This window comes from Salmo trutta, chromosome 36 (assembly GCF_901001165.1).
Source record: "Salmo trutta chromosome 36, fSalTru1.1, whole genome shotgun sequence".
NCBI classification, from domain to species: Eukaryota; Metazoa; Chordata; class Actinopteri; order Salmoniformes; family Salmonidae; genus Salmo; species Salmo trutta.
Window position 1 is genome coordinate 25370776 of NC_042992.1, and position 21827 is coordinate 25392602.

Genomic DNA, 21827 nt, shown 5'->3' on the forward strand with positions numbered 1-21827 from the left:
GCTATTTATATGATTAAATGATTAAACGCATCAGCAGCTGATTAGTCCAGAAGTTGGATTGAAGACACCCATGGTCCTATCACCGTAGACGGTGTTGAGTTACCGACGAACAAAAGGGTGTACCTAATTCTCCAGACACGCCCTGTTGCTGCTTGGCTGGCATTGAAGGAAATTACACATTTTAGTTCAACAACGTTTTCAAGTCTAACTTGTTGATGTTTTGGGGTTTTCTACGTTTAATTAGGACTGGGGTATTCGTTCTAAACTGAAATGGGAGCGTGTATGGCATTGTGTTCAATCGCCAGCTGTGTAAGTATAAATTATTTAACTTCCTATTTGTCATTTTGCTCACTTTGTTAGAGAGTGTGCAACGACGTTTGTTTTTGAGGGCTTATGTAAACACAGACACTGTTTTCCCAGTATATTCTAATATGTTATGTTGATCTGAAGTGGTTTTAAATACTTTCGTTTGGTAAACAGACACTTGTTTTGTCGGTCAATTAACATGGTTTTATTTGCTGAACAAGTCAGCAGTTTCATGTTAGGCTAACTTCCGGTTTCTATACAGTTTCAGTGCGTCACGCTGACCTCTCCCACCCCAAATCATCTGCGTGACTAAAATGATTCCTTTTCATGTTTAATGCCATGTTGCGGGCGAGTTCCATAATCATGTTTAGTATATTTGACAGTCACTGAACGTTTTCTAAGCCTACTTGAGCAATAGAACTTGAATTTCATCCAATTTTGGGGACCCCACACCCCTAAAATTACCATGCACAGGGTTATAGGCCTATTAACCCTTTCTATTGAAGAGTTTATACCACATTCTCACTTCACCATAAAGCCCTGTATCTGATTTACCTACAATGGTTACACCCTCTGAGAAAAAGCTTGTAACTACTGCGCCACTTCATGTCCTATCCTGGTGCATACCGCCTGCATTTGGAAAGAATTCAGACACTTGACATGGTCCACATTTTGTTACGTGACAGCCTTATTCTAAAATTGATTAAAAAAAATCTCAATCTACACACAATACCCCATAATGACAAAGTGAAAACAGGTTTTTAGACATTTTTTCAAATGTATTCAAAATAAACATACCTTATTTACATATTTATTCAGTACCTTTGCTATGAGACTTGAGCTCAGGTGCATCCTATTCCCATTGATCATCCTTGAGATGTTTCTACAACTTGATTGGAGCCCACCTGTGATAAATTCAATTGATTGGACATGTTTTGGAAAGGCATACACCAGTTTATAAGGTCCCACAGTTGACAGCTCTGAGACAAGATTGTGTCGAGGCACAGATCTGGGGAAAGGTAACAAAACATTTCTGCAGCAATGAAGGTCCCCAAGAACACTGGCCTCCATCATTCTTAAATGTAAGATGTTTGGAACCACCAAGATTCTTCCTTGATCTGCCCCCCCCCCCACGAAGTACTGAGTAAAGGGTCTGAGTACTTATGTAAATGTGAGATTTTTATGTTATATACATTTCTAAACTTGCTTTTTTGCTTTGTCATTATGGGGAGTGTGTGTGTAGGTTGACAAGGGGGGAATAATCACATTTTCTGAATGCACTGTAACTTGCAATCATTTAATGACGGATGGCTGATCCTTCCCAGCTACCACATCGTAGGCTGTGCTCAACTAAACTATGCTTCACCCAGCTCTGGGCTGATCTAGCCTATGCCCCAATAGTTCACACAGCATCTCTTGACTTGACAGTCTTCATGAATCATCAGAGAGCAGAGATGCCTCCCAAGGAGCATTATCCTTCTGTGACCTCATACAACACATACACACCACTGGGGTCTTCCTCAATTCATCTGTCCTGATTGCTCCCATCCTCTCCACGCTTCTTCTTAAAACGCATTGAAAAGGGACCTTGGATCTCCACCAATATGTTATGAGGGAAGACAAGGAATCGTGGAAAGATGTTTCTTGAGAAAGAGCACGCGTCAGACAGGGGCTGTGTTAGTGTTCATTGCTGTACTGTAATTGTATGAGTGGCAGCCTCTGTCATTGTCACTGGCCGGATTACCTTCAATACAACTAACAGTTGTCCGAGCTCATTTGGATGGGAAATGCAATGGTTGCCATGACAAAAAAAAAGTTTATCAAATTTTATGTCACTTTACAGTGAAACTCTTGCTTAGGAACCTTTCCCAACAATGCAGAGTTTAATATAAAATGGTAACCTACACGAGGAAGAAAATGCACAAGAATGGAGCTGTAGAAAGGGAATAACAGGCAGTGGCGCACAGTAGATTAGTTGCAAACACACAAACCATGCATGTATTTGCCAGATTATGCCATCTCTCTCTGGCACACCAAAAATGTGACTTGTCTGTGCAATCTATCTAGGCATCATGTCTGTGTGGCTCCGCTCCCTGTCTGCTGTCAGGATGCTGTCCCTCCACCTACAACTCCACTGTGTCCCGGCTGGCCTTCTCCTTCTTGCTGCTGCTGGGGTCCCTGGTCTCTGTCATCATGATCCTACCTGGCATGGAGGCTCAGCTCAAGAAGGTAACACCACATAACACAACCCTGGTCTTGGTTGCTTGATGTGGAGCCTTGCCTGAAACCTACACATGTGTTAGCTCCCTGAACTAGTGCCAAGGTTTTAGCTCAGCGGGCTAACACAGACTTGTGGCTTGCAGGAGACTCTGGATCGAACCCAGTTGGTGTCACAAGCTGGTGTAGAAGGCCCTGTGGTTGACAACGTTTTGACCTGTGTTACGTAGCTTGTTGGTTCAATTCTTACTGTTTCTTCACTGATCTATCAGATACCAGGGTTCTGTGTTGGTGGAACTTCCATAACCATACCAGGCATTGAAAACAAGGTGAACTGTGATGTCATCGTGGGCTACAAGTCTGTGTACCGCATGTGCTTTGCCATGGCCTGCTTCTTCTTCCTGTTCTCCATCATCATGATCCGTGTTCGCAGCAGCAAGGACCCCCGAGCCTCAATACAGAACGGGTATGTAGCCGACTTTTATAGTAGTGGATAATGATCTTCGGGATTACATTGCCCTCTGCTGGCCAGGCCAGGGCAGTGAAGCATCCCCCCCACACCCTTTTGTTTACGTACCAGTATAAAATATTGCATTCTCGTTTGTATCATGGCAAGGAAACAAAACACAAAGTGGATTTAACTTTAGGAAAAAAACACTAATGTTGGAAACAAAATTGTGGTCTCATCCAGAGTCACATTTGTTTATTTTCCAACCTATAGCACAAAATGTTTTACATACAGCAGGAGCAAATAGGTTGGTCTGCTAAATTCATTTTTTTTAGCCATGGAAAAAACATTGTGATATTCCCCTATAAAATATGACCAGTTTTTTGTTGTTGTTAATGGCTCACAGACACAGGACTTGTTTTTTGTATGAAGTGATGTATTGAATGAATGCCTGTGGCTTTGTCCTCTCAGATTCTGGTTCTTCAAGTTCCTTATACTGGTGGGGATAACTGTAGGAGCCTTCTTCATTCCAGATGGGACATTCAACACAGGTATACTCTATTATATTACTTCAATGTTAAATAGCTTCCTCTAAACACTAACCAGTGGCAATTTTAACAAAAATATTGGTGGGAAAAACGCAATCGACGAAGCTCGTGCATCAAAACTACTACACTGGCTACACATAGAATGCACTAATAACCAATCCCAGAAATTAGTTTTGAGCCACACAAATGTTACAACATTTGGGTTATGAACAGTTTATGGCTACTTCACCTATCTTTAGCTCATATTGTACGAAAGACCACAGTAGTCATGCATACTTTTATAGAGTAAACTTGGCTAGTAATCGGTCTGCAACACTGCGTGTGTCTGCCTGCCTGTTACAAAGGGGCCTGGTTAACAATATGCAACATTTATAATGCTATTCCGTTCATCTATTGAACAGTTACAGTTCTATCAAAGAGATTTATAACTCTTCTTCTACATGTGGTTCCATGGGTATTAGTTTGCCATCAAACATCAACAATAAGACATATAGCCTATAGGATATTATAGCTAGCCTACCTCAAAATAGATGTTAGCCACTGCTTCATGATCCACCACCAACCACATAATGCTAAGTTTGAAAATTATTTGCTAGGAGATGGCAAAGCTAGTTGACATGTTTCACCTAGTTTGAAGACATGGTAAACAACTAGCTAGCTATGATGTTGACACATCAGTCCAATCAAAATTACACAGCATAAGACCTTGCTTTATCTGTGGCCAATAGCAATGAGCCTTCATGGGTTGGCACTTCTACTGTAAATCAGTGGAGCACTGAATAAGGGCTTTTGATGGCTAGCTCTCCCAGCAGGTGCTGCGGTCAGGTAGTGTCCCCATGAGTGGCCATACCCTCAGCCAATCACGCGCAACCAGAAGTTCAACGACGCCTGCGCTCTGTACTTTCTTTGTCTGACCCTCCACCACAGAAAGCACTGAACGAGGCTGGAACAGTTGCATTTTGGGGCTGCCTGACTCAACGAAAATGTACCAATACAATGGGAAAGCGACCACATATACTTTATTAGATCAAGCAATTTTTTTTAAATACAATTAAATTGTTTGCTAACTGATATATTATTGTGACATGAAATAACAGAATTGCATGCAAATCTCCTGGATATTGGTGGGCCCGGCCCAACTGATGCAACGCCACTGCCAATAACGTGTAGTCAATTAATCACCCATTGCACATTTTGTCTTTTAACAACTCACCGTGTGTGTTCCAGTGTGGTTCTACTTTGGCATAGTGGGTTCCTTCATCTTCATCATCATCCAACTGATCCTGCTGGTGGATTTTTCTCACACCTGGAACCAGTCCTGGCTGGAGAATGCTGAGGAGGGAAACAGCAAGTGCTGGTTTGCAGGTACTGATCGTTAATACAGTCTGCTAATTTTAAATTGGTGTTGTCTACCTCCATTTAAATTCACATTTTGTCAATGTTTTCTCCAGGTTTGGGGTCAGTTCTATTTTTATTCAGTCAGTTCAGGAAGTAAACTGACATTTCCCTGAGAAAGTTCCTGACAAAAATGGCTATTTCAGTTTAATTCCTGAATTGAAGTGAAATTGACCCTGACCCTGGTTTTCTAGTGGAAATGAAAAATAATTTCATAACATTATAATGTGATATTCTTATGTTTCCCCTCCCACAGCTCTCCTGTCATTCACGGTGCTACACTATGCCCTGGCCTTCTCTGCTGTGGTGTTGTTCTATGTCTATTACACCACGGGAGATGACTGCACTGAACACAAGATCTTCATCAGCCTTAATTTAATCTTTTGCATCATCATCTCCATTGTTGCAGTCCTGCCCAAAGTTCAGGTGAGGTTTCAGTCTCGAAAGATCGAAACATGCACACTGAAAGTTCCCACAGTTTTATCGAGTACAATGTTTCTTTGAGGAACAAGACTGAAACAGCCTGCACTCTTTGAAATGCATACACATACTGAAGTTCATTCTGGAGTGTAAATATTAGCAATGTTTGCAATTAGCAAAGATCATCAAAATGTTAACTACAATATCTGAGTTATAGATCTGTTATTCTCATTGAAAGCACGTTTAAGTGGTAGATCTACGCTATTTCTATGCTTAAGTTTCGTTTATGTCTTTTACTTTTGATTTTGTACACCAGTTTCAAACAGCTGAAAATACAATATTTTTGGTCATGGAAATTATATTTCACAACTGTAGTGATACAAGGATTTTCTACACAATGACTGCTTGTGTTTCACACAGAAGTTGGTGAACTGTTTGAATTTTAGCAACCAGGAAATGGCGGTGCAATTTCTGCATATTGCACCTGTGAACAATTTGTTCATGTGAATTTTGTTGAACAGCGTTAGACTAATGTGTGGTGTGTCTGTCTTGTTTATTTACTTATTTATGTATTTATTTTCCCCCAGGAGGCCCAGCCTAGCTCAGGCCTGCTCCAGGCCTCCCTCATCTCCCTCTACACAATGTATGTCACATGGTCTGCCATGACCAACAACCCCAGTAAGTTTCATCACGACCCTACTGATGACCCTGTTCGTAATCATGGTTCACAATGCTCGTAACCCTGACTCACATGGCTGCATACTGACTCATGGAATTCACTTAATGGGAAGTCTGCAACAAAGACTATGTGAAGAAGCATATTTTACCTGAAAGATCAGCTTGGGTCAGTGATCACTTCATCCAACATGAAATGAGTTGCAGACAAAAATCACGAGAAATAGAAAAATAGATGTGACTCTCTCGGTTAAAAGCATAACATTTTGGCCAACATCGGTATGGCAGTATTATCTTTCTTCCTACAGACCGTAAGTGTAACCCCAGCCTGCTGAGTCTGGTCAACAACACCCCCAGCCCTACACCTGCCCCAGGACAAGCGGTCCAGTGGTGGGATGCACAGGGCATCATAGGACTGGTCATCTTCTTCTTCTGCACTCTGTATGCCAGGTATGACATCACAACCTGGAATAAGGTTCTCCAGTTCTCTCCCACAGGTAGTGGTGGAAAAGGTACCCAAAAGCCATACTTGAGTAAAAGTAAAGATACCTTACTGGAAAACGACTCATTAGAAGAAAAGTCACTCATTAGACTATTACTTGAGTAAAAGTCTTGAAGTACATTTTAATATCAGCTACTTTAAGTATGAAACGTAAGAGCCGTAAATCCGAAAAGCAGAACAGACAGATCTTTTATTTGGTTTGAGCTTTTCTGAAAGGTAAGTCTTACGGATGCAAAAAGTGCTCAGATAACACTTAAAAATACATCTTACAGACAAAATATAGCCACTAAACATAAGCAGTTACAATCAGTCGCTTTGCTTGAGAAAAAAAGTATAGTACCCTATACATTGTGTTAAGGTAACTCATCAAAAGTACATGTACAGATCTGCACACAGCCTCACTGTAGGAATATGAGGACATCACCACTGATGGAACTGTATTAGAAATCAGTGTGTCAGGTCATACCTTTAACATGGACACCTATAACTTGTGAATTTTAAATGTGACTTAACAAAACGCATAAGGCATCCCTTTCCTTGGGCTTGCTAGCATTAAGGTGTTATTACTTGAAGTTGAAGAATTTGCTGTTCATCTTCAGTAAAAGATGGTTTTCAAAGTTTCTGGAATCCAGCCCTGCTCTCCTGGGGCTGAAAACAAGTCCTGCAATGCTGAACAGCCTTTCACAGGCAGCTGAGGCAGGTAAGGGTGTGTTCAACCTCAGACAGCTTACAGACTGCTGGGAAGGACTTGAGAAACTCCCTATGATCAGCTGAACAGGCCAGGTATCTGTCCAGCTGTTTGGAGCTTTATTGTGCTTGAGATACCTTCATGGCAGAGAAGTCCTTCTGTTGAACTGGTGCCATCACCTAGCTGCAGGGTTCTTCCATGTGGTCCTTGATGTAGTACATTCCTGAAATACAAGGAAGATGACAATAGAAATCATGCAGTTATGTTTTTTGTGAGCCTACATTAATCCATCCCCCATCTATATAAATCAAGCAACAAGGCTAAGTAGGCTACCCATTGGACTGAACTACAAAGTCAGGTTTGTAGTTTAAATGGCTGCTTCTCAAATCTATGAAGTGTCAAAATGTACACGATAGAAAAGTTGTTTATGAATAAAATATTGTTAATTAACCACATTTTTGTCTTAACCATTCTGATGGTGGCGTCATCCTTCTTCCAAGTTGTTGTGAATTTGGGGAAAAGGATTGCAGCTGCGATCAGCTCAGGGTCTTGAAACGTGGCTGACGTGCTTCTTCAGTCCCAGCTTTAGCGCATCCACTAGAGGCTTACAGTACTTCAGGGACAACCTTGATTCGGTCAAGTTTTGTGATCAGCAAGTTGATAGCTGGAAGTAGCCACCCCACCTGGACATTGGTTTCAGCCTGCAGGATGTTGATGGCCTTTGCCACCATGAGCCCAGGGGCAGCATACTCTGTGAGAAAGGTGAGTTCAGCTGGATTGAACCTGCGGAAGAAAAAAATAAAAAATACTACTGTTTCCTAACCTACAAAGGGGACCACTAACCATTTTGCCTGATTTAACAACCGTAATCAATGGCTGGATGAGTAGTTGACTAAATGATAGTGTATGGCTACAATATGTGAAACGGTTATTAGTCCCCAAGCAAAGGGTCAGGAAACACTGCAACATATTTATGATAATCAAGACCTTACATTATAAAATACAATCCTTACTTACATTGGAACCTTGAAGTCTGTGCAAAGAACTGACGGCCGCCTCTCCTTTGATGATCCTCAGGAGTCTTTCTACAACCATGAACCAGGAGTTCCACCTTGTAGCATTCGGGCGTAGCAGCTGAAGGTCGCAATTATCTTCAATGGTTTCGGCTGCAAGTGTAGATCTGCATTTGTTCTAAAGTGTGTGGCACTTGCCAAATGTTGAACAGAAGACTTTTTATTTTTTAAGCCTCACTGGATGTTGCTTTCAGGGCATTGCCTGTAGAGCCTTAGTTGAGTAGGTAGCAAGCACAACACTGGTGCTTCAGCAGCTGGTGCTTTCAACCATCTTCATTCAGGATCGTTGCCACATCAAACTTCACTTCAATCTCCTCTTGTTCCTCTTCACCATCGTCCTGGCTAGCTGCCTCACCACCACCCACTGCTTCGACTGCCTCGTTGTTTTCACCTTCTCCAAAAACTTGGAAAGCTTTGAATAAGGTAGTCATTGTGAGAACAGACAATCTTACTCCGGATTTCGAACTCAGAATGGATGTCATTTAGGGCGCCTGCCAACACATCAAAGGTGTGCGATCCTCTCAATTGTTTACAGGCCGAGGCTGCAGAGCATCTGAGACTGTCAGGGTCTATCAGCAGTCGGTGGTGGCGACGTGGTCAACTCCTCTCATGGCCTCAGTCACCTTCATTTCCTTGGATGCTTCATTAATGCTGGAGTGCAGTGTGGGCCTTGACATTATCGTTGAGTTAGGCTGCAGATCCTGCAAACTGAATGGTCCTTGTTCTACTACAGCGACTGGTTGGAGCCCTTGGACCATATACTTCACCACAGCTTTGTCGATGGATTTGAGATGCTGCCTTCAGTAATGTGCTCTGCTTGATGGTGGAGGGAGTGTCAGAGGCATGTTCTCTTTAGTGTGTTTGCTGTCAGTTCCTAAGATGGTGTGCATGCTTTAATAATAATAATAATAATAATAATAATAATAATAATAATAATAATAATAATAATAATAATAATAATAAAAGACAGTTACTTAACTAGGTAACTACCATCACCAAATACTTAAGGTATAGGATCCTAATTTTAACGCTATAAACAACATTTAGTTAACTGAGTTTGACATATGAATATTACAATGAGGAAAAAACAATGTTCATTGATCTAGCTAATGTAAGTCTACAGTAATTAGCTAGGTGAGCAGAACAACTTTATAAACTAACACAAGGAATAACATTTCTAGCTAAACTAGTGGGTGTTAGGTTTCCAAATGTTTGCTAACGTTAGCTAGCTTGACCAGGAGTGTTTTAGAGAAACGGGTATTTGGCTTGACTAACGTCACAGGCTGACCACACCGCAAAATAAATTTACAAATCTATTTTATTCAATTATTACACCCACACTGCTCGCACGCGCCAACGAGCGTCTGCGTTGCCAAGGGCTAAAATAGAAATCGGTTCTATTTCTGACGCACATCGCGCTGCAAGTCCTGCTTCTCCCATCTCCCCATTGGTTTATAGAAAAAGGTACCCACGTGCCATCTTCTCATTGGTTATACCCACGTGGGTGACAAAGACGAATGAGGTCGGGGGCGGTAATGCACCTAATTTATGAAAGGTGCCAATCGCAATATAAAGTCAAGAGAATTAAGGGCCTGGAAGGAAGACGGATGACTAGAAACGATTCGGTTGCCGGTTTTATGTGGCTTAATTGGCAGAGTAGAGGACCTTGTGCATTTCAGGTAAAATAACAAATTAGCTAGCAACAGCAAGCTAGCTAAATAGGACAAATTAACTAGCAAGTGCAAGCTAACTAGCTAAATTGCCATAAATGTTTAATGCTTTTCGAACTGTCCCCAAATTAATAGAATTGGTTCAGAGTTTGTTTTGGTATTTAAACCTGCGTGTCGTGATCACCTTTGGTGTGGGGGGACCAAATTAATGTATGATGGCGCACGCGCACAGCCAGTTTGGGTTCCATGTTAGCTGACGGAAATGTGACCCGATTCGGACTAGCGTAGTACCCGGTATTTTTAACATTGTTTAAGAAACATAACTGTTGGTAATCTTGTGATCAAGCCATCAATGTTTTGTGATTATTGGTGTTGTAAAAATGTTAGCTAAGGGGTTAGCAATTAGCATGTTTGACATTTCAGTGGAAATACAACTATCAGCTTTTTGATACCAACATTAGCAAATCCGTTAGCTGTATGTCAGAGGTAAAACATTCAATATTAAATGTGTGGTATGTCGAGCAGTTGAATTTTGCAATATACAGCGTGTCCAACAATGTGTATACATTTTACTTTTTTGAAAACTCAACTTACATAAATTGCAATAAAATCTAGAAGGGTGTCTTTAGTCACAAAACGTAATGTTATTTTCCAGTCCATTTTAAACGTTGCGCTCAAGTTTACTTAGTCCTCCAACCGCTAGTGTGTCAAGTTGTGGGCTGTCTGATGTTGGGGGGGGAATTGGCTATGTCAGTTCGATTGCGTTAACAAAGCTCCCCAAATCTGGGCACATTTTTAGCCAGCTAAAGTAGGTAGTTAAACTATTTAGGTATAGGATTAGCTAGCATCAACTAACACTGCTTGTTGCATTAGCAAACATGGGCCAGTTAGTTTAGCTAATAATGGCGAGTTCTTTGACGCTAGTATTTCCTGAACTTTTGGTGAACATAAGACATTTCCTCCAATGGAATAAAGCATTCATCCTGAGAAAATAAAACATTTTATTTTAGATACAGCCAAGGGTGTTCGTCCTCACGAAACCGGCTGCGCGCGTGCATAAATACACTGCTCAAAAAAATAAAGGGAACACTAAAATAACACATCCTAGATCTGAATGAATGAAATAATCTCATTAACCTCTTACATCTAGATGTTCCGCTAGCGGAACACCGCTCCAATATCCAATGATGGGGCGTGGCGCGAATTACAAACACGTCAGAAATCCCCAAACTTCCATTTTTCAAACATATGACTATTTTACACCATTTTAAAGACAAGACTCTCCTTTATCTAACCACATTGTCCGATTTCAAAAAGGCTTTACAACAAAAGCAAAACATTAGATTGTCAGGAGAGTACCCAGCCAGAAATAATCAAACACCCATTTTTCAAGCTAACATATAATGTCACAAAAACCAAAACCACAGCTAAATGCAGCACTAACCTTTGATCTTCATCAGATGACACTCCTAGGACATTATGTTATATAATACATGCATGTTTTGTTCAATCAAGTTCATATTTGTATCAAAAACCAGCTTTTTACATTAGCATGTGATGTTCAGAACTAGCATACCCACCGAAAACTTTCGGTGAATTTACAAAATTACTCACGATAAACGTTCACAAAAAACTTAAGAATTATAGATACAGAACTCCTTTATGCAATCGCGGTGTCAGATTTTAAAATAGCTTTTCGGTGAAAGCACATTTTGCAATATTCTGAGTAGATAGCATGGCCATCATGGCTAGCTATTTTGACACCCACCAAGTTTGGCACTCACCAAACTCAGATTTACTATAAGAAAAATTGGATTACCTTTGCTGTTCTTCGTCAGAATGCACTCCCAGGACTTCTAGTTTACACCCAATGTTGTTTTGGTTTCAAATAATCCATAGTTGTATCCAAATAGCGGCGTTTTGTTCTTGCGTTCAAAACACTATCCGAAGGGTGACGCGCCGGCGCGTATCGTGACAAAAAAATTCAAAATATTCCATTACTGTACTTCGAAGCATGTCAAATGCTGTTTAAAATCAATTTTTATGCGATTTTTCTCGTAAAATAGCGATAATATTCCGACCGGGCGACGTTGTTTTCGTTCAAAGACTGAAAATGTAAAATGGACTCTTCACGCGCACACCCGTTTCATTGTTCTCAGATCGACCACTATCAAAATGCGCTACTGTTTTTCAGCCAGGGACTGCAGAGTCATCATTCCCCATTCTGGCGCCTTCTGAGAGCCTATGGGAGCCTTAGAAAATGTCACCTTATAGCAGAGATCCTCTATTTTCCATAAAGAGGCTATAGAAGGCCAAGAAATGGTCAGAGGGCACTTCCTGTATGCAATCTTCTCAGGTTTTGGCCTGCCATATGAGTTCTGTTATACACAGACACCATTCAAACAGTTTTAGAAACTTTAGGGTGTTTTCTATCCAAATCAAACAATTATATGCATATTTTAGTTTCTGGGCAGGAGTAATAACCAGATTAAATCGGGTACGTTTTTTATCCGGCCGTGAAAATACTGCCCCCTATCCTAAACAGGTTAAATACTTTTTTCTTTACATAGTTGAATGTGCTGACAACAAAAGCACACAAAAATAATCAATGGAAATCCAATTTATCAACCCATGGAGGTCTGGATTTGGAGTCGCACTCAAAATTAAAGTGGAAAACCACACTACAGGCTGATCCAACTTTGATGTAATGTCCTTAAAACAAGTCAAAATGAGGCTCAGTAGTGTGTATGGCCTCCACGTGCCTGTATGATCTCCCTACAACGCCTGGGCATGCTCCTGATGAGGTGGCGGATGGTCTCCTGAGGGATCTCCTCCCAGACCTGGACTAAAGCATCCGCCAACTCCTGGACAGTCTGTGGTGAAACGTGGCGTTGGTGGATGGAGCGAGACATGATGTCCCAGATGTGCTCAATTGGATTCAGGTCTGGGGAACGGGCGGGCCAGTCCATAGCATCAATGCCTTCCTCTTGCAGGAACTGCTGACACACTCCAGCCACATGAGGTCTAGCATTTGTCTTGCATTAGGAGGAACCCAGGGCCAACCGCACCAGCATATGGTCTCACAAGGGGTCTGAGGATCTCATCTCGGTACCTAATGGCAGTCAGGCTACCTCTGGCGAGCACATGGAGGGCTGTGCGGCCCCCCCAACGAAATGCCACCCCACACCATGACTGACCCACCGCCAAACCGGTCATGCTGGAGGATGTTGCAGGCAGCAGAACGTTCTCCACGGCGTCTCCAGACGCTGTCACGTCTGTCACGTGCTCAGTGTGAACCTGCTTTCATCTGTGAAGAGCACAGGGCGCCAGTGGTGAATTTGCCAATCTTGGTGTTCTCTGGCAAATGCCAAACGTTCTGCACGGTGTTGGGCTGTAAGCACAACCCCCACCTGTGGACGTCGGGCCCTCATACCACCCTCATGGAGTCTGTTTCTGACTGTTTGAGCAGACGCATGCACATTTGTGGCCTGCTGGAGGTCATTTTGCAGGGCTCTGGCAGTGCTTCTCTTACTCCTCTTTGCACAAAGGCAGAGGTAGCGGTCCTGCTGCTGGGTTGTTGCCCTCCTTCGGCCTCCTCCACGTCTCCTGATGTACTGGCCTGTCTCCTGGTAGCGCCTCCATGCTCTGGACACTACTTCTTGCCACAGCTCGCATTGATGTGCCATCCTGGATGAGCTGCACTACCTGAGCCACTTGTGTGGGTTGTAGACTCCGTCTCATGCTACCACTAGAGTGAAAGTACCGCCAGCATTCAAAAGTGACCAAAACATCAGTCAGGAAGCATAGGAACTGAGAAGTGGTCTTTGGTCCCCACCTGCAGAACCACTCCTTTATTGGGGGTGTCTTGCTAATTGCCTATAATTTCCACCTGTTGTCTATTCCATTAGCACAACAGCATGTGAAATGTATTGTCAATCAGTGTTGCTTCCTAAGTGGACAGTTTGATTTCACAGAAGTGTGATTGACTTGGAGTTACATTGTGTTGTTTAAGTGTTCCCTTTATTTTTTTTGAGCAGTGTATAAATTTGTAAAGTACAGATACCCTAAACTACTTAAGTACAGTAACAAAGTAGAAATACTTTGTTACTTTACAGGACTGGACCAGGTACTCTTTGTAGCAGCCCAGACCAGAGACACCTGATCGAAGTACTGTGCTTGATTAAGCCTGTGGATCCTCAGGACTGGATTTGAGAAACACTGGTTCAGAGCTCTTTCAAATGAAATCCAGACCCTTCAAACCTGTCCACATCACTTACCTTTTTTTCCTGACGGGTTTCCTGCTCTTTCCCTCTCCTCGCCTGCAGTATCCGTTCATCCAACAACACCCAGGTAAACCGGCTGATGCAGACAGAGGAGGACCAGGGTCTGGCTGCAGACGACCATGAGGCGGCCACAGGGGAGGACGGGGTCAGACGGGCTGTGGACAATGAGGAAGATGCGGTCACCTACTCTTACTCCTTCTTCCATTTCAGCCTGTGCCTGGCCTCCCTATACATCATGATGACACTCACCAACTGGTACCAGTAAGTAGCTCTGTTTTTCTTTGGTTATATGTGATGGGATAGAGGAATAGGAATGTGTACAGGTATAACTGAGGTGATTCACGTTGTTTAAGACCTGAATACATGCGTCAGCTCCCCAATTTAATGCCAGGGCTTTAGGTCAGCAGGCTAACAGTCTTGTGGTACTCAGACAACCCGATTTTAAAATTAAAAAAATATAAACGCAACACATCGTCTGTGTTTTTGAGATGGTAAATAAAATGTGATTGATCCTGATTTCTCCCCAGACCTGACGCAGACTACCAGGCCATGCAGAGCAGTATGCCAGCAGTGTGGGTGAAGATTAGCTCTAGCTGGATAGGCTTGGCTCTCTACCTCTGGACCTTGGTAGCTCCTCTCATCCTCTCTAACCGAGACTTCAACTAAAGGCATACACATTCCATCCAGGGCTGTCCCAAATGGTACCTTAATTCCTAAGTAGGAATAGGGTGGGTGTCTTTTCAGATTTGCTTTACTGTTTGGCATGTTTTGAGTCACACTACTGGGTAAAAACATTTTCATTGTGCTGCTTGAAAAAGGGGACCACTGTCATTTAAAAAAAAATGTTTAACGTCCAGGCTTGTCTCATTGACTAGACGTAACATATTAAACGAGAATCTGGGACACTCAAATGAGTATATGCAACATTTGGTATGATTACATAAAACCGGTATTTAAGGCAAAAACGAAAGGAGGGTGGTTGGCTGGGTGGGTGAATCATCACAGACAATTTTAGCTAATTGGCAACTTTGCGACTACTTAATACTTTTTAGCTACTTTGCAAGTACTTAGCATGCTAGCTACCTTTAACCTTAATCCTTAAGCGTCTAGATAGCCATACCAAGGATCATTTAGCAACTTGATTTAGAATTTTAGGACCCCTTTCGGTATACATAAAATAATGAAATCAAGCTTTAATTATTTGAATCAGGTGTGTAGTGCTTGGGCAAAAACCAAAACGTGCACCCCTTGGGATCCCGAAGACCGAGTTTGGGAAACCCTGGTGTAGAGAATCAATGTAACATCTAAACCGCTGTGAAATATACTTTTTTCCATAACAAAATATATTGTATTTTCAGCTGTTTTGAAGATGGTGTATAAAACCGAAAGTAACACACAAATTAAACTTCAGAATGGGAAACATAGAAATGGCACACACAGAAGTGTGGTATAGATCTGTCACTTTTCTATGTGAATTTGGCCGGGTAGCCCAAAAAGTTACACATTGCATACTTCCATAAATGTTTTTACTGGTACCGAGCTACCTTCAGACGAGGCTTGTGGGCATCCTAGAGCAAAACAACCGACGTGTTCGGGAGAGTCACTTCTTCATCGAGGGGTCATATTAGTCACTTCAGACAAGTCCCGTGGGGATTGTGTTAATGAGTCATCTTTCTGTGGTGGTCATATTAGTTTCTAGGCCGGCCCGTTCGGCCGCTACAGACTTTTTATTTTTTCCCAAGGATGTCTCATGGTCTGGCAAACACCTCCAGCTTGGCAACCTTCCACCACAAATGCAGAAGGCTGCCATTGGTGTGTGGTGGATTGAGTCTTAGCCCACGCAAAAAAAACGTATCTTTAACAGACAGCTTTGGTGGGGTTTTTTGTTGAAATTATTATGCTAACTAGATTTCCGCGGGGGTGAGGATGTCTACTGTAGGGGGTAACCACTAGCCTAGCTAACGTTAGCCACCTAGTTAACATTAGTCACAAATTGGAATTTGTAACCTTGCATATTCGTAACATATTGTACAAATTACAATTGGTAACATGTATACAAATTGAAATTCATAAAATCATACGAAATAGATGATTGACATACACAAATGAATACCAAACATCATACTAATTTGTTTTCCGTTTACTATTTTAAGTCTACCTATGAGTCCAGGTTGTTGTTAGCCATACTTGAGGTTGGTTTTATCATTCTGTTTTTTTATATACATATAAAAATAATGAGCTTGGTTTGATGCTTTAATAATATTTCTTAACATATCTGGTCAGCGAATCTACTAAAATGTAAAAGTGCCTTTTAAACCTACAGATTTCCTACACAAACTAGCTTTTATATTCAAATTTGTATATGTCTTGTCATACCTTAACAGAGTTGTATCTATAATGCCTCCTTATTATAATGAAATGTAATAAATCTGATCTCTGAAATGTCTTCGTGTTCTATTTTAAGTGTTCATGGTGTCCTGTAGGTTGGACTGTTGGCCCTCAAATTACTCTATTTCTGCATGATTCTCTTTGAGATGATTAGTTCTATGTACCTCTTTTCATATAAGTAGAAAGTGCCCTTAGTGCTTCTTTTGGGACATATTTAAGAATTGTGTCTCTGCCATTCTCCGTCAAAAGTGAAAAATGTTAGCTCAATTCACCAGGACAACTAATGCCGTCCACTAATGAAATAGCATTTCCCATGTAATGGCTGCAGCAATCGAGTGCTTTACTCTGTTCAACACTACTCCTACTTCATTCAGTCAGTGGGACATTCCAACACAGAAGTAAAGGAAACAGACCAAAGACGTCATCACATGATGTCATCAGTCTAAGCCAACAGGGATTCCAGAACCTCCCATAGCCTCTGGCTTCATTCCATCACCCTGATCACCTCACCACAATCACGCTCGAACAGGATTATTCTTATTTCCTTGTGACGCAGGATTTCTCTCTCGAAGGAGGGAGAGTTCCCATCACAAGATCGGCATGAGGGGGTTTTACACAAGCCCAACGGTGTATTTATTGAGGACCAAATGGGTTTGGCTGGGGAGGAGGAACACAGCGAGATGGGTCTGTAGCCAGTCCTTGAATCAAATCACTGCCGTCAGACCGATTTTTGAGTGTTAGTTTACGCATAGCAGAATAAACACTGACACACACTGAAGTACAGACAGTGGAAAATAGTGCCATGCCATATTCATTTCAGCTGACTGCTTTATGGTGGTCTGTTAAGTTTGGGCTTATGTGCACATGCTTTCATTTTAATCACTGAGATCCTTCCTTTCGCTCTTTTATAGGAAATATCTGAGTGTTTTTCAGTCCTGTGGACTAGTAATTATATTTATATAATCTTGATGAGTGGGTGACCTATTTAGTGTGGTGATCCTGGGTCTCTGTGACAAACTTCGATAGTGGTGGAGTTCCCCTCACAGCAGGCATGCAGACCTAGCCTACATAATGCTGTTATATAACTGCCTGGCTGAGGGAACACGCCATGACTGTCTGGGGCCTCCACTGTGGTGCGGTAGAGGAGAGAATCCGGGAAAGGTCTGTTGCATAAATCAGTTAGGATCATGCTCTCACTGGGGATGAGCACTCCCATGCATCTGGATACATCCTGTAGGTTCAGGTGAACACAGGTAGAGGGAAAATGTATATTCTAGAGCAGTGCTGTACAATCCAGTTCCTGGAGAGCTACCGTTTTGTAGGTTTTCACCAGAACCTCTGACACTCCAGATTCAGTTACTCAAGGTCATCGATCTAATACTATAGATTTAGAATCACGTGTGTAGTAGGGTCAGACCAGATTCATGCAGGAGGGAGGATAGCTACTAGCACCCCAGGAGGAGGATTAATTGGCAACTATCTGGGATAGAATATAACCTGGCAACTCAGGTATAGAATATAACCCGGCAACTCTCAGTATAGAGAGCTACTGTCAGGTTATAATCTATACCAGTGGCTTGGCAGGTTAACCTGGCAGCTCTAAGTATGTAACCTTGCAACTCTCTGGTACACAGTGCTTTCGGAAATTATTCAGACCCCTTGACTTTTTCCACATTTTGTTACAGCATTATTCTAAATAAAATCAGAAATACCTTATTTACATTATTTAAGTATTCAGACCCTTCGCTATGAGATTTGGTCAGGGAGGTGACCAAGAACCCGATGGCTACTCTGACAGAGCTCCAGAGTTCCTCTGTGGAGATGGGCAAACCTTCCAGAAGGAAAACCATCTCTGCAGCACTCTACCAATCGGGCCTTTTAAGGTAGTGGCCAGACAGAAGCCACTCCTCAATAAAAGCCACATCACAGCCTGCTTGGAGTTTGCCAAAAGGCAAATAAAGGACTCTCAGACCCTGAGAAACAAGATTCTCTGGTCTGATGAAACCAAGATTGTATTATTTGTCCTGAATGCCAAATGTCAAGTCTGGTGGAAACCTGGCACCATCAATACGGTGAAGCATGGTGGTGGCAGCATCATGCTTTGAGGATGCTTTTCAGTGGCTGGGACTGGGAGACTAGTCAGGATCGAGGGAAAGATTAACAGCAAAGTACAGAGAGATCCTTGATGAAACCTGCTCCAGAGCGCTCGATCTCAGACTGGCACGAAGGTTCACTTTCCAACAGGACAATGACCCTAAGCACACAGTCAAGACAATGCAGGAGAAGCTTCGGGACAAGTCTCTGAATGTCCTTGACTGACCCAGCCAGAACCCGGACTTGAACCCGATTGGAGAGACCTGAAGATAGCTGTGCAGCGATGCTCCCCATCCAACCTGACAGAGCTTGAGAGGATTTGCAGAGAAGAATGGGAGAAACTCCCCAAATACAGGTGTGCCAAGCTTGTATGGTCATGCCCAAGAAGACTCGAGGCTGTAATCGCTGCCAAAGGTGCTTCAACAAAGTACTGAGTAAAGGGTGTGAATACTAATGTGAAATCTCTGTTTTTTTATTTTAAATACATTAGCAAAACTTACTAAAAACCTGTTTTTGTTTTGTCTTGATTGGGAATTGGGTGTAGATTTGATGAGGGGGGAAAAAACAATTTAATCAATTTTCGAATAAGGCTGTAATGTAACAAAATGTGGAAAAAGTCAAAATGTTCTGAATACTTTCCGAATGCACTATAGGATATAAATGGGCAACTCTCAAGTATAGAAAATAACCTGGTAACTCTCTGGTATAGTATATAACCTGACAACTCTGGTATAGAAATTCACCTGGCAACTCTCTTGTATAGTATACAACCTGCCAACTCTCTGGTATAATATATAACCTGGCAACTCTCTGGTATAGAATATAACCTGACAACTCTGGTATAGAATATCCCCTGGCAACTCTCTTGTATAGTATACAACCTGCCAACTCTCTGGTATAGTATATAACCTGGCAACTCTCTGGTATAGAAAATAACCTGGCAACTCTGGTATAGTATACAACCTGGCAACTCTCTGGTAGAGATTATAACCTGGCACCTCTCTGGTAGAGAATATATACAGTTGAAGTTGGAAGTTTACATACACCTTAGCCAAATACATTTAAACTCAGTTTTTCACAATTCCTGACATTTAATCCTAGTAAAAATTCTCTGTCGTAGGTCAGTTAGGATCACCACTTTATTTTAAGAATGTGAAATCTCAGAATAATAGTAGAGAGAATGATTTATTTCAGCTTTTTTTTCTTTCATCACATTCCCAGTGGGTCAGAAGTTTACATGCACTCAATTAGTATTTGGTAGCATTGCCTTTAAATTGTTTAACTTGGGTCAAACGTTTCGGGGAGCCTTTCACAAGCTTCCCACAATAAGTTGGGTGAATTTTGGCCCATTCCTCCTGACAGAGCTGGTGTAACTGAGTCAGGTTTGTAAGCCTCCTTGCTCGTACACTCCTATTCAGTTCTGGCCACAAATGTTTTATGGGATTGAGGTCAGGGCTTTGTGATGGACACTCCAATACCTTGACATTGTTGTCTTAAAGCCATTTTGCCACAACTTTGGAAGTATGCTTGGGGCCATTGTCCCTTTGGAAGACCCATTTGCGACCAAGCTTTAACTTCCAGACTGATGTCTTGAGATTTTGCTTCAATATATCCACATAATTTTCCTGCCTCATGATGCCATCTATTTTGTGAAGTTCACCAGTCCCTCCTGCAGCAAAGCACCCCCACAACATGATGCTGCCACCCCCTTGCTTAACAGTTGGGATGGTGTTCTTCGGCTTACAAGCCTCCCCCTTTTTCCTCCAAACATAACGATGGTCATTATGGTCAAACAGTTCTATTTTTGTTTCATCAGACTAGAGGACATTTCTCCAAAAAGTACGATCTTTGTCCCCATGTGCAGTTGCAAACTGCAGTCTGGCTTTTTTTATGGCGGTTTTGGAGCAGTGGCTTCTTCCTTGCTGAGCAACCTTTCAGGTTATGTCGATATAGGACTTGTTTTACTGTGGATATAAATACTTTTGTTCCAGTTACCTCCAGTATCTTCACAAGGTCCTTTGCTGTTGTTCTGGGATTGATTTGCACTTTTCGCACCAAAGTACATTCATCTCTAGGAGACAGAATACGTCTCCTTCCTGAGCGGTATGACGGCTGCGTGGTCCCATGGTGTTTATACTTGCATACTATTATTTGTACAAATGAACGTGGTACCTTCAGGTGTTTGGAAAATGCTCCCAAGGATGAACCAGACTTGTGGAGGCCTACAATTTTTTTTCTGATGTCTTGGCTGATTTCTTTAGATTTTCCCATGATGTCAAGCAAAGAGGCTCTGAATTTGAAGGTAGGCTTTGAAATACATCCACAGGTACACCTCCAATTGACTCAAATTATGTCAATTAGCCTATCAGAAGCTTCTAAAGCATGACATTTTCTGGAATTTTCCAAGCTGCACAGTCAACTTAGTGTATGTAAACTTCTGACCCACTGGAATTGTGATACAGTGAAATAATCTGTTAACAATTGTTGGGAAAATTACTTGTGTCATGCACAAAGTTGATGTCCTAACTGACTTGCAAAAACTATAGTTAACAAGTAACTTGTGGAGTGGTTGAAAAATGAGTTTTAATGACTCCAACCTAAGTGTATGTAAACTTCCGACTTCAACTGTGTGTGTGTGTGTGTGTGTGTGTGTGTGTATAAATATATATATATATTTATACTTTCAGTATAAAACCTGGCACCTCTCTTGTATGGTATATAAACAGGCAACTGTCATTATATAACCTGGCAACTTTCTGGTATGGTATATGACCAGGCAACTCTGGAATATTATATAACATGGCAATTCTCTGTTATAGAATATACAATACAACCTGGCACCTCTCTGGTATAGAATTAACTAGGCAACTCTCTGGTATAGGATATAACCTGTCAACTCTCTGGTAGAGAATATAACCTGACAACTCTCTGGTATAGAATATAACCTGGCCACTCTGTTATAGTATTTAACCTGGCAACTCTGTGGTATAGCATATAACAAGGCAACTCTCAGAATTAAACCTGGCAACTCTCTGGAAGAGAATATAACCTGGCAACTCTGGTATAGAATATAACCTGCCAACTTTCAGTATATAACCATACACCTCTCTGGTATAGAAT

General features: G+C 41.8%; 1 protein-coding gene across 1 annotated transcript; it reads left to right on the plus strand.

Annotated features, from left to right (window-relative positions):
- Positions 1–130: 130 nt before the first annotated feature.
- LOC115175727 (serine incorporator 1) lies at positions 131–16670 on the plus strand. Its single transcript, XM_029735190.1, has 10 exons — positions 131–309; positions 2374–2535; positions 2796–2989; positions 3443–3522; positions 4747–4884; positions 5171–5340; positions 5922–6012; positions 6318–6459; positions 14268–14486; positions 14753–16670. Exons 1-10 carry the CDS (start codon positions 271–273, stop codon positions 14889–14891), a joined length of 1374 nt encoding a protein of 457 aa, XP_029591050.1. The 5' UTR covers positions 131–270; the 3' UTR covers positions 14892–16670.
- Positions 16671–21827: the final 5157 nt, after the last annotated feature.

Bases quoted from the DNA above. Each gene is read 5' to 3' on its own strand.
- LOC115175727 (XM_029735190.1), top strand. From the start codon at position 271: ATGGGAGCGTGTATGGCATTGTGTTCAATCGCCAGCTGT. The intron at 3,523-4,746 runs GTATACTCTATT...TGTGTGTTCCAG, and splicing joins AGATGGGACATTCAACACAG to TGTGGTTCTACTTTGGCATA. The intron at 5,341-5,921 runs GTGAGGTTTCAG...ATTTTCCCCCAG, and splicing joins CAGTCCTGCCCAAAGTTCAG to GAGGCCCAGCCTAGCTCAGG.